The following is a 16,382-nucleotide window of genomic DNA, read 5'->3' as shown; positions in this document are numbered from 1 at the left end:
GGTTAGGTTTAGGCACTTCCGGGGGGGACTTAGGGTTAGGCACGCCAAAGGGAGGGTTAGGGGGGTGGCGGGAGTGGGAGAGGGCAGGGTTAGGGTACTTACCAGCCTGCGTCGGGATCTCCTGCTGTCGGGTTTTGAACCGGCGGCTAAACAGCCTCCGGTATTACATACTGATTCCATCCCAGCTACAACGCAAACATATGGTACTAGAGGAAACAGGCCAATGTCCTAAATGCCACTATAATTCTGCTTCTTTGGGATTTTTTTTTGGGACGCAGAAGAATTTGAGTTTTGGAATAAAATAAAAAAGGTATTCATTAACTGGATCTAGGCCTGGGAGAAAAAACAAATTATCCCTCTGCTCTCCATAATTATTACAGTGGCAAAAAAGGTTAACTTGCAGAAGTGGATCTCTAAACCTTCCCCCTCACTCACAAATGTTAAAGCGTGGCTATTAAAATTATTGGACTTTGACTATAGGTCTGCGATATTGACTGCTGATAAAGGAGTCGAAAAAAGTCATGCTATATGGGGAGCATATATTGCTCAACTTGAATCTCAAGCACAAACACACATATACTGTACAAATTATTTGAGTATACTGTATGGCATATGATGGCTTCCTCTTAATTTGTACTATAAACATTTTGCTTTTTTCCTTCATGGTAATATCTATTTTTAAAATCCTTTGCTGTCAACTTCTCACTACTTAGGGCCGGATTCAATTAGCTGCAAAATCTGAAGTTTTCGCCATGCTGGCAAAATCGGACGACTTTCGCCAAGAAAAATTTGATTTTTTTGGGAAAAAAAACAAACAAAAAAAAACAGGCAAAAAGCTCTCTCCCCCATCAGAAAAAAATGTATTGAGTATTTCAGGGGGTGATATGGATGCCTCAAGTGTTTTTAACATCTCACGTGGTTGCAGCAGGCGCCTTATCGGTTTTTAAAAGTGTGATTTTGCGTCAGGAAAATATACTTGCACCCATTTTAACGTACCCCAAATTTACGAGGAACAGTAATTTCCTTCTATCATTTTTTTCATATATACGTAAATGACCACCAACCGACGCAATGTAAGTACCGTAAATACTTTTATTACGAGCAATAATACACGTTAAAATTATTTTCCGATGTACGTCAGCCATTTTTTGGGGTACAGATGCAATTTCCTGACTTTTTCGCTATTTTCGTCTTTTTTTTTTCGCCTGCTTTTTTTTGCGTAAATCGTCCGATTTCGCTTCTAATTGAATCTGGCCCTAAGTGGGACAACTCCTGGATGATGGTTGTTTAAACAATCTTTATTCCCCCATCCCAACCCCCAATACCTTCCTTCCACTTCTTAATCTGTTGTATGCAATATCACAATGATGACAATCATGAGTCTTGACAACGGTTTTCCTTTTTCTCAAGGTTTTATTTGAACATGCATTATATACTATTCAATATTAAATATATTACTTTTTATTTGTCAACTCTCTTTATTATTCTAGATCCAGGTTTATTTTTTGATAAAACATTATTGTACTACTGTCAGTGGTTGTCTATATGTATCTTTGGAATAAATGCAATAAGTAGATGTTTAAAATAACAAAAAAGAAAAACAAGTCAATTATCTTATCTGGAAATCCTGGAGACCAATTTTGCCCCGAGGTCCCAAATAGATCCCAAACAGTTGACTCACTTCTTGAGAAAGATTTCAGCAGCCGCATAATTCAGGGTAAAATATAGAGAAAACTAATTTTTATATATATTTGCCACATAATAAAACAAATAGAAAGTGCATAGGTAAAAGGTTAATATAACATTGTGAGGGCTTACCTGCCTTCCTAGATGTGAATAGCCTGTGTGTTGCTACTAAAGATATAAACTGACAGGAACCCAGTGAGTTGTTGGCCTGGCATGGGCACAGACCTGGCATGGGCTCAGAGTGATGATGACGTGGAACTCCTTTCCTTACACACATACCTTTACATATAATTAGCCTACACACCCACAGGAAAGACTGATGTATTTACCATTAATATACTTTTATCAGAATATATATCACTTCCTACTTTTCCTTTGCTTATGAAAAAGTTTTATAATACAAATTTTTCAATGTTGATGATCATCAGTTTAGTTCCCTCAAAAACTCAATTTTTAGTGATGGTGATCAACAGCAATTAATAATGTCAATGAAAACATGCACCGCCAATGTTGTGATTACCCTAAAAGCTTTGGCATATGACATGCTACCAAAGCATGCTTCCATGCCAGGAAACTGCACTGCCCCCAACCATTACCCCCTCCCCATAATGAAAATCATATAAAAAGCTAAAAAGTGTTCAGGATATTTGTGTAAACTGCTCTGCTAGAACAAACTAAGATATTGATATAGAACATGGAAATTGTATTTCTTACCTAAGAATGGAATATATAATTTTGTAAATGTTTACTGTGAATGTTTCAGTCAATACATGTTCTTTTTTCACAAAGTCTCAATAAAAAGAATTAAAAAAACAAAAAAGTGTTCAGGACATTCTTTCTACAAGGGGAAAATACAGCGTAGGACAGCTGGATAATATATTGAGGTCCAACTGTAACAAAGGAAGGGCAGTATAAAGCATATGCATTATTTTCATTTTTATGAAGTCCGATTCCACGAATAATAAATACAATAAAAGGGATAAATATCCAATCTGTTCTGGCAAAAGAAACAAAAAACAGAACAGTTTCCGGGAAAGCATACAGACACCTTGTTATTCCTAGTTACCCAGGGAGCACAATGCAGGAAGATGCTTATTACATACAGCAGTTATCCCCTAACAATAGTGCAGATAACCATCTCCTGTTGGGTGAACAGGAAAAAGCTGCAGATACTGTAGAGTCAGTGTAATGCTGTCTAGATCATGGTGTCTTGTGACTATCTAGATTGGGGAGGTGTGTCAGTTGGGAGTGTTGCAGGAATCCTTGCACCAAACCCAGAGAGCAGCAGAAACCAATTATTGTAAATCATTACCTTCACTAGGATGTAGTGCACAGTTTTGGCAGCCACATATACAAATTCTATAAAATATATTATATATACGCACATACATGCACTGTGATATTACATGATGTTAGTGGTTACTAGTAAACTATAGCTTATAAAATGGCAGCTTCCAGTGTGCAGAGAAACTACCAGTACACACTATTTATGGCATAAGAACGACATAGGTTTTAATAAGGGTTATTATTTTGAAATTGCATTAAGTAATGTAATAGAACTATACAGTACATACATTTATATACAGAGCCACATCTATCCTCACCTTCTCCCTCATCCTCGTATCTACTTAGTTTTTTGTACAATTTGTATTTTGTGTGAGATTGTATTTAGTATGTATTTTGCAGCACAAGAATTAGGAATTAAATATATGTGTTTATATTAAATATATGTCTTCACTCTGGGCCTGATTCAGAGCCGCTCGCTATTCAAATGAACCGTTCGCTAATTGCGGTCTGTTCACGCCTCTAAGTCTGAACGAGCTAGCAAAACTTGCGGTTGTAATTTTGAAAAATACGCCCCCTGGTCGCTCGCATCCTACGTCATGTCCGCTATTTATTAGATTAATCGAGCACATCGAACAGCGTATGAACTGCTCGCTATTCTTGTGGCTGGTTTTTTCAACCTCTATTTTGCGATCCGTTCGGGGTTTAAAAAAAACAAAGTGATGTGGTCAATGACGCTGCTGTATTAATTATGCACACCCTTAAAACGCCCGTTTTGACCTTTAAGCACGCCTGCGTTCAAATTCCACACCCCCGTTTTCAAGCACCTTCCCCTGTTACCACCCACATACGCCTCCTCCTGTCACTCAAAATAGCAGGCATTCGCTATATAGCGAACAAACGATTTTTGGCCGCACTGACTGGTTCGCGCATGCGTATTACAATCCGTACGCATGCGCAGATGTGCGAACATCGGTCAGAACGAACGAGCGGCCGCTTACGAGCGGCTCTGAATCAGGCCCTCTATTCCCAGTACAGTGGTAACCGGTGTGTTGTTGAAGTGTTACTTGTAATCCAACCACTGGTCCAATGCCTGGTGTTCACGTCTACTCCAGGATTTTCCCTCTGCTGCTAAATATAACTTGCACGTCATGTGCATTCACACTGCTCGCAGCAAACATACTCTTGCATTGGGAAATATGACAGATAAACGGACTGGTGTCATGGAAATGCTGCTCTACTATTTCCTCAGATGTGTGCACAGCGTGAAAGAACTTAACACTTCCCAAAACCTGATACATTTAACATCTATCAGCAGCAGTGTGTGATTTTAAGATAGGCTTCAGCCATTTATTTATTTCTTAGGCTTATATAATCTCAGCATATTCTGTTGCACTAGGAACAAACAGTAATAAAACAAGACCAGGTAATAACAGACAGACAAAGAGGTAAGAGGGCCCTGCTCGCAGGCTTACAATCTACCATATTGCTTCTCAACTGAATAAAGCCGTTGTTACGGTTTAATGTACATTTTGTTCATTGTGCAACAGGTGAGCGCATGCTTCCTGCTTGCATTCAGTCCACAGTCAGCCATGGAGGAGGTTCCATTATGGTCTGGGGATGTTTTGAAGGTGATACGGTTGGTGACTTTGTAAAAACTGAAGGAATCATGGACTCTAAATGATATCACAAATCATGGTGCGCCATGCCATCCGTTCCAGCACCTGCCTTATTGGTCATGGTTTCACACTATAGGAAGACCCAAATCATACCTCCAGTCTATGTAAAACAACGACAACAGGTGCTGATGAACATGGTTTGACCACCCCAGCATCCTGACTGCAATCCAAATTAACTCCTGGCATACACTAAACAATTTTATGTCAGATATCTGTCTAATCTGTCTGGTTGGAATGAAAACCTGGTAGTATATGGGAACAAATGAGATTTCACCATTTGGTCCAAAACACATGAAAATTAACAAAAACGATTGTTCAAATCGGTTAAATATGTTTGATTTAACTAATATGTCTGCACATACATATTTGACTGTTTTCCAGTGTTCATGAGCACATGGTCAATTAACATTTGATCCCATACACTACCAGATTTTCATTCCAACCAGCCAGATTGGACAGATAATTGTATAGTGCAGAGGTTCCCAAACATTTTTGAATCGCGGCACCCTAGTGTATCAGCATTGTTTTCACGGCTCCCCTAAGTTTAAGTTTTTATTAAGAAAAAAAAAAATGAAGTAAAGTAGTAAAGTGAAGTAAAATTGTGCTTACCTGTCATCCTTAGGTTCAGTTATGTGGTAATGGACAGGTTTGCGCTTCTGTTTGCCCACATATTTACATTACATTGATCATAAATAATTTGATTTGGTGCTGGACCACCAACCTGAGACACCCCAGGGTGCCACGGCGCAGTTTGGGAACCAATGGTATAGTGTATTATCTGGACAGGTGTGTTCAAAATGTGCAATTAACGAGCCAAATTCACCTATGGGAGTTGCTACAAGACAAGTGGGCTGCAATCAGAAGAAACTTTAGATAAGCTGGCCGACAAAATGCCCCATGTTTGCAGTGCTGTGATCGCCGCTAAGGGTGGATAATTTGATGAAAGAAAAATTAAGGAAATCAAAACTCAATTTTTATGTAAATCAATGTGTGCGAGTACAAGACGTGTTTATTTGCCAAAACAAATTTATATTCATCACAAACTACCTTCTTTTGTTCATTACTTTCCAAAAAAGTCAATGAATTGGGTACTGTATAGAAATTAATGAGCTATAAATATTACACACACACACACACATATATACACGTAGTCAAGAAGTAGGTTAGCACACGCAATATAAGTTATGTCTCAACTGCACCAGGGCGTCAGCCCAATGTTTCTCGTATAGTGGCAGCAATCACATTTATTCCAGAAAGTAGGGCGCACTCACCAGGGTCTTTTGCTAACAGAGTGTCACTTTTATTGCTCACATAATGTCACCAGCATAGTATATCATAGGTCGACGTTTCGATCACTAAACGTGACCTTCATCAGGACAGCTCCCAAAACACCAACAAGTAGATAGTATACGTCATAGTGCCCTGGGCCTTCCTTTACACCCCTCTCAATTAATCAATCTCTCTGTACTTGCCAATCGGCCCCTGCCAGTCGGAAATTACGTCATCGGGGCCAAATATACTTTTAACTACTCCAAATTCAGCCCTTTACATTACATAAATATCCCCAACAGTCAGGCAGTGCTTACTCTGCCTGTCTATGTCACATGACCGTCCACAAGCAGGCCCAGCAGTCACACTGCGATGTACAGAGCTGCAGACTTCTGGTATGCGTTCCACCACCATTGGAAGTCAGCAGCCGATGCATTCCACCTGTCAGATGGGCGCATCTCAGTGTACTCATTGAGCTGTAGAACGCAAGCAGAAGTACCCCATGCGTTCCAAATACAGTGCCCAATATATGCCCAATATATGGATCCACCTTGTCTCGCTCTTTAACAGCTGCAGACCTCAGTCATCACCTCTTTTCGCTGGCAGTATCCAATCGATAATCATATACTTTAAACAGGAGACTTGGCCCATTTTTTTTAAAATGGGTCGCTATCAGTTTTTCCGTGTTGCCCTTTGCATGAGCCAATCTTATACTCAGACCGATGTTGCGTCATCCTTTCACGAAAAGTTCTAGTTGCCTTGGCCACGTACATTAGGCTGCATGGGCATATCAAGTAGTAAACCACATTTTGGCAGGTTAAGAGATGACGTAAAAAATCTGTTTCCCACTGTGTGGATGTGGGAATGTAGAGCCAGCAATTAGCGCCCGACATCCCAGACAACGATAGCACCCTTTCCGGGTGATTAATTGAGAGGAAGATGTCCTGATGAAGGCCACGCTTAAGGTGTCTACACACTAGACGACTTGCAAAAGATACAATGTCGTGAACGATTTCCCTTGAACTCCCCCGGCAACTCACCAGCACTCCCGGACCAACAGTGGGCCTGATTCAGAGCCGGACGCTATTTGCGCTCGCTCATTCAGGAAAAAGGGGTGGCTATTCAAATGAACCGTTCGCTCTTTGCGGTCTGTTCACGCCTCTAGGTCTGAATGAGCGAACAAAACACGCGGTCGTTTTTTTGAAAACTACGCCCCCTGGCCGCTCGCATCCTACGTCATGTCCGCTATTTATTAGATTAATCGAGTGCATCGACCAGCGTATGAACTGCTCGCTATTCTTGTGGTTGGTTTTTCCTACCGCAATCTTGCGAGCAGTTCTGACTATAAAATAACCCAGTGATGTGGTGAATGACGCTGCTGTATTAATTATGCACACCCTTAAAACGCCCGTTTTGGTCTTTTACCACCCACATACGCCTCCTCTTGTCACTCAAAATAGCAGGCATTCGCTATTTAGTGAACAAACGATTTTTGGCCGCACTGACTGGTTCGCGCATGCGTATTACGATCCGTACGCACGTGCAGTTGGGCAAACATCGCTCGGAACGAACGAGTGGCCGCTTATGAGCGGCTCTGAATCAGGCCCAGTATCTTGTATAAACTATGCAATCTGACAAACTACCTTAATCTCATTAACGAATTGCCAAATCTTACTGCATGTAGGTAAGATCTGGTGATATGACAAACGACTGCGGGACCGTGCATTGGGATCGGTATCGTTAGGGGACACTGCACAATTTTTTGTTCCAATGCGTCGGAATCAGCCAAATCGTGCAAAATATCATCTAGTGTGTACGCACCTTTAGTGGTCGAAACATCGACCTATGATATACTATGCTGGTGACATTATGTGAGTAATAAAAAGGGACTCCCTGTTTGCAAAAGACCATGGTGAGTGCGCCCTACTTTCTGGAATACACGTATATACACACATACTCCAGTGGTATGATTTTACAGACAGCTGTTTTTTTTTTTTGCCTTCCTTGCAAAAAAATAGGGGAAGTGTCCAGGGTCATTTATTTGTAACACAAATAGTCTGACACCTAGCAATGTATGGGGATTAAAGAGGTTACTGTAGGTAACAGATGGAATCTTTTTGGCTGTTCTCACAGGATTGTATCAGGTGGTATCTGGTCAAAATGTCGACATTAAAAAGGGGGGAAGCTGACGCACACTAAGTACGAAGACTCCCTTCTCCTGGGCTAGAACGCCTCCTACCTGCCCCAGGTGATTTTAATTAGTATTGGTCCTTGCATTGCAGTGAACACATGTAATGGGTACTATTAAGGCCCCCATACATCAGCAATTGATTGCAGCAATCGTGCAATTTGCAATCGGTTGTGTATAAAAATCTTTCCCTTTTTCAATTGATTGCAGAATTGCCACAATCGATTGAAAAAGGGAAAGATTTTTATACACAACCAATTGCAAATTGCACGATTGCTGCAATCAATTACTGATGTATGGGGGCCTTTACAGATAAGTCCTAGAAAAATGTATACTACAGTATGTGTCAGTATTAGGGATGTTAGGGACCCACCTGATGAGGTCACTGTGATGTGGTAGGTGGGCAAACATCTTTGGCCAAACATGTACTAAGAAGCTTTATATAACACCATGTTAATTGATAGTTTATTATATATTTTTGATATTTATTATTTTTAGTACTTAGAGTGTGCATCAGCTTCCCCCCTTTTTCCTGCAATATAACTCCAGGTCTCAGCATGGTAGCACCTCTTATAATGTTGTAGTTACGTTATGCAGCCCACCCCCCCCCCCTTTTTTCAAAATGTCGACATTGACATAAGGTCGATAAGAAAAAATGTCAACATTCACAAATATCAACAGTTAAAAATGTTAACAGTTATGTCGACACCAAAATGTCGACCGTACATTTTGGATTCTTTTTAGGGCTAGGCTAAAATATGCAAAACAAAGTGTATGTCGACATTATGGTGGCAACATGTTAAATGTCAACATTATGCTCATGCTGACATATTTGCTCGTCGACCTGATGTTCATGTCGACATTCTGACTGTCGACTTTTTATACCACACACATTTATGGGCTGTAATAAACGCAGAGGGATTGAAACAAATCCAAAATGTACAGTATGTATTATTCTGATAAATAAATAACTTTGAATAAATTAATAAAAAAAAAACATTTCACCCAAAACTTAAAACTAAGTTTACTGAATATCTTCCTACTACACCAAAGGAAAAGCTCATTGTGGTAGAGTCTTCATGTGCTGCTCTGCACTGTCCACTGGTATCAAGCTGTCAGTGGCCAACACAATACCTGTATGAAAACAGACCTGGAGGCAGGAGCGAGTATAGTCTCACAATGTCTGCAGCACTATCATTGCTACTACCAATTCAGACAAGCAGAATATTAACCACCAACTACATGCTGCGAGCTGGAAGTGTTACTTGGATTATGTGAGGATAGCTGACAGTATATAAGCTCAGGACCTAAGGTAAGTAATGTTTTGGAACATCATTTTCAATTTTGGATAACAAATCCTACAGAATTAACCATACTGACCTAATTAGTAGTTAATTTAAAAGGCTTGGAATACTATGGGAGTAACAAGAATGCCCCCATTAGAATTTATCCCCTCTAAATGACCAGGATACCAAGACAAGGAAACAGTAGCCGCACACAAGTTATTGTGGCTGTCTTGTGTGGAAACTACATACTATTGAGGGACACTATTAATAGAGGATGTTTTTGGTAAAATCCAGCTCTTTAGAGCAAGCACCCTAGGGCACAAGTGGTCCTGTTGGAAAATGACCCAATAAATTGGATGACAGCCATCATCTTGCAGCCTTGTACGTGTCCTGTCAGGGCTGACATAGAGTCATTAGCACAGGTTTATTTAATCTTTTGTCCATACATATTAAGATTTCCAGCCAGTTCAATCTATAACAGCTTAATCTACTATATATGAGAAGTTTGTTTGCGAATATCTTTTACAGCTCTCGAGATCAAGCTGCCAAATTTTACATATTTAGTTTAAAGCTATTAGACAACATCGTGACAACGTGACAATGGGACAGAGCAACAAATATCATATATATAAAATTAATTGGTCCATTTGTTTACCTGTTCGGTTATGCACTCGAACACCCCTGCACTGATCGGGATGAAACCAACGCGAGGTGGCCAGGTTTTAAGGCATTTAATGTCCCTGTTGGACATCCCCAGTTGGTGTACGTTGGGCAGAAGTTTGACCCGGGAAGTCTGTTCTGAGCCATCCACTGTATGGATTTGGATGAAAACTTCACAGAGGGGTAGCAATTGGTCTGGGATGCCTAATGGAGTGGTTGGGGTCCCGTTTGGACCTCATGGCGGGTTGCACCAGTTAGAGCCTTGACACGGGGAGCCTGTTTTGAGCCTTCCACTGGATGCATTTGGATGAAAACTTCACAGAGTGGTAACATTGGATCCCAGAAGACATTCGAGGGGGGTTGAAGTTCCGGTCAGACCTCCCACCATTGGTGTACGCTGGGCAGAACTTTGACCCGAGGATGTTGGGCAGAACTTTGACCCAGGGACCCTATTCTGGACCTTCCACTGGATGAATTTGGACGACTTCACATAATAAAACTTAATAACTTGAAAATGTAATGTCAGGCAACTCTGAGCACTTCAGCTAGTAAGTAATAAAAATCCTAGCACATGGACACCTTAAGCATTAGAACAGGATAAAGGTTAATTAATTGATCTGTGGACAATCCATTTTGGTTCTAGATTAGTCACATGCTTCTGGTCTGTACCACAGAATGCAATGGACTGCTACAAAAGGGTAATGAGGGGGATTTGCTTTTTGAGTCAAAACACCACCCCAGACCATAACTGACCCCTGAAATATTCTTTCCTACAAAGTTGTCACTTTTTCAGTACGATCAGAAGCACTGGTCTTGTGCCATATGCAGGTACACTAAGAGGTGCAGATTATATAGCTACATATATCACTGTGCACATTTAGCAATAAAACTAAAGGATCAATGTACTGGAGGTGCCAGTACATGCAGTAGGCATGGAGTCATGAAGGACCCCATCATGTAACATTCACAAGGAACTAGACAACTCATTTGAAAACACTGGATTTTCATCAGAGGGGCTACAATCTTTATTTCTGAAATGAAAACTGCTACATTCGCTGTGTGTCACACGGGACATTTACATACATTCAAGTACATGAACTATTTCTATAATCACAATTTTTTCTTTTCTGGTGTCCAAGTCTTAAAAAATTTTGTTGGTAGAAAATATACACCAGAAAAAAAATCGCTAAACAGTTCCTTCTGGAATTTTTAAAAACTCTGAGTGATGCATGGGACTGTGGGCCTGATTCAGAGCCGGACGCTCTGAAAGAGCGCTTGCTCTTAATCAGGGCGTTTGTTTTTATTTCTGGAGCGGCCTCCTGGCAGCTCGCATAGCTGTGGGTGACCACCCACAGCTATAGCGAGCGGCCATGATGATGGTCACGATGGTCAAGACCATCGGGCTTGCGACGAGACCCTTGTGGTAGGGTCTCATTCATCGCAAGCCTCAGAGAGCTTTCGGCTCTAACAGAGCCAGAAGTTCTCCACTGACCTCACTCGTGATGTCAGTGGGGCCGCCCCCAAACGGCAAGTGTTCCCTCGGGAACGCCTCCATTTGGGCAGCCACCACCCCGGACCGCCCACCAAACGGGGCGAGCTGTCACTCAACATAGGACAGCTCGCCCCCTTTGGTGCGAGACTCAGAGCGACGGATTGCCGGTTGCTAGCCAGGTCTCGCGCATGCGCACGACTGAGCCGGCTCTGTCGTGCGCATGCGCTGTGGGCCATCATCGTCCTGGTTGCGAGCACTCAGCGCTTGTGACCGGGTATGAATCAGGCCCTCTGTCTTTTTCCTACATTTTCAAACTAAGAAGTCACAATGTTTACATAAGTCACCTAGTAACCCTGTATTGTAGTGAAACTACCCAAACCTGTATTTCAGGCCTGTCACATAAATGATGCAAAAAAGGAAATTAAATAAATGAAATAAACTTTCTATTGCGGAGAGATCTTCACAGGTCCTGACACCAATCATACACTAATTAAAAATGTTAACTTGTATTTAGCCGCGCTAACCTCTGATAGAAAGTTAATGTGGCTAATTGAATATGCCCCTTTAGGTCCCTTGTTGACATAGGGCCATATACAATGAGATGCGAAAAGACGCGATTTTGCAACAAGTTTTAACATGTGGGAACTTTTCGCACAAAAAGCGTATCGCGCAATCCAATTGCTGGAGTTTTCGCACGATCTAATTCTCCATAGGCTAACAACCAGCAAGAAGTTTCCACCATCAAACTTATGCAAAACCCCTATTTTGGGTTTAAAATGTGGGAACATGGTTCAGAACGCCTTGGACACCCCCCCTAATGACGAATTAGACATATATATATATATATATATATATATATATATATATATACACACACATACATACACACATATACATACACACACATATACACACACAAAAGGACTAAATACAGTTGGGATTCACTAGTTATGGGTGTCACCAGGTGTGGAGTCCATCTCCCACAGTCATTAACCAGCTGCACAGGGCGTGTGATTGTACAGCACCCACCATCACTGCTGATTATTAAGCCTCCCACTTTTGGCACTAATTTTGCACAATGTACTAACCTTTATTACAACAGTACAATGCATGTAAACAGTCGTTGTACTAGTGTTAAAATGACAAGTACTGGACATATTTCCATTGAACCTTACACGCTCATCTTGCTACTTGCGTTTGTGAGATATATTTTCAGAATGATGCCTACTCCATGTACCACAAGCAAACACATTGGGGAAAGCCTACCCGACTTTTAATGACCTCCGGAAAGAGTAAAAGCTATAGTAATGACTGCATGTCAAACACATTTGAATTATACATACTGTATCAATGGCACGGAGTATGAGGCCTTGTCATAAGGGTGGATATGGAGAAATCACAAATCATTCCAGATGGCCCTAAAGTGTGTATAATCCTCCATGAAGAGCATGAGGAAATGCATGTCATACAATCATTTGGCAAGTTGAAGTTTACACGTTATTACAGTGCGGTGCGATATAACTAGGCTGCCAGTCTCATTACTAGACTAGTATAAAAAATATATATCCACGAGAAAACAAAAGAGGGGCATATATTACTAAGCACTGGATTTACAAAACCCTCTATTTTTATAGATTTTGCCTGCCATATTTAACAGGGCAATAATAGTACAATATTAAATCAGGCTTGTTCTGCATTAAGTATTATTGCAAAACCTGCAAGGATCAAGAGTTTTTTTTTAAATCTACTGCTTAGTAAATATGCCCCTTGGTCTGTTCTCCCCAAAACACAAATAGCACTTCATTAGAAGGAAAAACACAAGACATGAACACTCATTTCTGACATTACATATTCTCCTTCCCTAAGATCAGTTTATTTTAGGAATGAATAAGAAACAAGCAAGGAGATAGAGTAAAATCTGCAGGAAGGAGAAGCTGTCAGCGGCTCCTCCATACAAGCTGTATTACAGTGAGCACACTGCACAACATGCAGGCAGGCAGGGAAGGGCAGGGGGAAGGGGCACTGCTTTGCTGATTCACAGGAAAATGGATTCCCACAGCTGAGGTTATCACAGACACAGCCTGCTCCTTATATACACTCACAACATAAAGCCAAAACTTGTGTAATCATTTGTAAATCATTTAGGTAAATCTAATAAGTGAGCACAAAAAAAGCAGCTCGTCACTAGCAAGATTTCACATAAAGAAAGATCATTTCATTAAAACACAAACACATACCTCTTTTATGTAGTTCCCGTAGAGGAATGTTGTCTCCACCACCATCGTAAGGAAGGTAGGGATCTGAAGATATATCCATGAAGGAACCCACAGCAAATACAAACAGCTAAGAAGGTAAAATCACACGACTATGGCTTATGCAGACTGGAAAGCTGCCATGTCCCATCAGTGCTAGCACCGAGTGCTGCCTTCTTGCAGGGACTGGCTTCAGCCACACTTGGTGATGTCATCAAGGCAAATGACTGCAGCCTGGCTGCTCTTGCCTACAGACTACCTGTGACTGAGGGGAACAACACAGCCCACTAATCTGCATGGACAGCACAGCGTTAAAAGCGATTGCATAAATAATCTGTACAGACAGAAAGCCTCTCCCACACATACATTAGACATGCAGTTAGAAAAGAACCTACACAACAGGATTCTCAACTTGTCACTTGTTCGGTGACAAAGAAATATACATTATTGTGCAACCATGCGAGTACAATTCAATGCAATATAAACACAACAACTACTCAGAAATAGAATGTATCTATGGTGCTGTATAAATGTACCCATGTGCAGAGCCGCACAAATCTGCGGATGGGAGTAAAACTGCGTAGTACCCTGCACCTATCACAACCTGTGTAGTTCCTCTTTCCTGCCTGGGGTGTCGCTCAGGTGCGTTTTAAGAGAGGAGGGGGCCCATGTTCAGTCCCTTTCTGTGGCCCCCTCCTCTCTCCCCAGCTGCCATCAGCGAACTGACAGCAGCAGTAGACTCCAGGCACTAGAGTGTGCCCGAAGTATACAGCACATGCTCAGTTACCCAGGAAAATGGTGCGGCAGTAATTTTCCCGGTGATTTCCTACTGCGCATTCGCAAAACGCCGGGAAAATGGCCGCTGCAGCCATTTTCCAGGCATTTCCTGTATCGCTACTCCGTGGGACATCAGAGAGTTAAGTATGGGAAAAAAAAAGTATGGGTGCAGGGTGTGCGATGTGGCCCCTCCCTCCCCGTGTGCACCACACAACCTGCACCTATTATAAATATGCCCCTGGTGTCGCTCTCTGCTCAGCTGTATCTAGCTTGTATCTGAGAAGTTTCTGTCATAAGATGAGTGTACTAGAAACACCAGAGCAGAGAGACACACCCCAGGCAGGAAAGAGGAACTGCAAGGGTTGTGACAGGTGCAGGGTGCTAAAATGAAGACTATGCATACATTCGCATAAAGCAGCTTAGACGCACTAGTCAACATAGTTTTAAAAATAAATAAATAACTCAAAATGGTGTGCTGCTCCTAAAGTGTAACTAAAGAATGTAGTGCATTGTAACAATGTACTACATTGCAGCTAAACCTCAAGTGGGTTTAGGCTGGGTACACAGTAGACGAGCCGGCAATCTTGCCAATGGTCAGGGCGACTTACCAATGCCCTGGACCATGCAAGATAGCTGGTACACACTAGAAGATTTAACGAACGACGGAACGATCACTCGTTCAGTCCTTCATTAAACAAACAACCCCGCATGCGATTGGCCATTTAGCATGTAGTCTGCGGCCATAAAGGGATACATATGGTTAGCACCAATACTCAGCTAGACTGTGTCACTTAAACAATGCTCTATTGTTATTAATGGGCCTAATAACAATAGGGAATAATACCCCGGGCAGGGGCAGACTAATGCACAGACGTGTTCTTGCAAGGGATTTACTGCGGAGCCAGATGGACAGTGAGCAGGATCAAATGAGCAGTGAGAACTGCAGCCTGATGTCGTGAATTCCTGGATGTCAAACACAGACTGATAGCTGGGCAGTTTGTGAAAAATCCCAGGTGGTGCTACAGTGAAAAGGAATGGAGTGGAATTATTTAATCTCAAACAGGTGGATCAGAAGGAACAAACTATCATGTCATGAAAAAATACTTTACCTTATAGTCAGGAGAGTAATGACAGATACTGAGAAAGATATTCAATATGCAGAATTAGAGGGGCACTGCACAATTGGTAAACTATACGGAAAAAAAAACAGGATCATTTCCAGGATAACATTTTTTTGAATCCCAGGATCGTTTCTAGCAATAAGGAACAGTTGGCAGCCATCATGAAGCACCCCTTATCTAGGGCAAGGCTCAACAAATCACGGGGGCCAGGTCACCATGGCGACCAGATTTTGCTACTTGGCGACCAGATAATCCAGTATGGGAAGAAGCAGATCCTCGTTAGCCCTAGCAGAGAATATATATTTTTATTTTATATCGCCGCTGCCGACAGGAGGAGGCTGCCGGCTGTCAGTCTATGTGGCTATGATTGATTAGCCCAGCTCCGCCTATAGCAGGTGATCTTTGATTGGCACTGCACGCACATGACATTGTGCAGTGTAGAGGAGCCCAGCAGCAGCAACTGGCATGTAGCCACCGGGACAGACAGGAGGAAGGGAGGTAGACGCGGTCACCAGGAGGAGCATCACAGTCCGAACGCCCAACCATGCAGCCCCCACGGGTAAAGATACCAGAAAGCCACATCACCAGGAGGATACCGCGCCTGACCGGGCTGAGAGAAATGACCGAAGACCAGATTGAGGTGAGGAGCCAAGCAAGGAGTGTGGGGAGAGAAGCCAGCAGAGGGAGG

At 41.9% G+C, this 16,382-nt stretch overlaps 1 protein-coding gene across 5 annotated transcripts in view; it reads right to left on the bottom strand.

Annotated features, from left to right (window-relative positions):
* Positions 1–16,382, bottom strand: part of CLCN3 (Cl-/H+ antiporter 3) — a 141,100-nt gene that overhangs the window by 50,990 nt on the left and 73,728 nt on the right. The window contains exon 1 of one of the 5 annotated variants that reach the window (XM_088448460.1): positions 13,782–14,015. The exons of 3 other annotated variants lie outside the window; for them this stretch is intronic. In XM_088448460.1, the coding sequence (XP_088304586.1) occupies positions 13,782–13,860 (79 nt within the window). In that variant the 5' untranslated portion in view covers positions 13,861–14,015. Of the gene's footprint in view, positions 1–13,781; positions 14,016–16,382 lie in introns of those variants that run through there. One more of the 5 variants, XM_088448457.1, reaches the window with a different exon arrangement.

The sequence above is a fragment of the Taudactylus pleione genome, unplaced genomic scaffold, assembly GCF_031769625.1.
Source record: "Taudactylus pleione unplaced genomic scaffold, aTauple2 ptg000021l, whole genome shotgun sequence".
Taxonomy (NCBI): domain Eukaryota; kingdom Metazoa; phylum Chordata; class Amphibia; order Anura; family Myobatrachidae; genus Taudactylus; species Taudactylus pleione.
The sequence above is the reverse complement of the archived record's forward strand: the minus strand, read 5'-3'. Positions and strand labels throughout refer to the sequence as shown.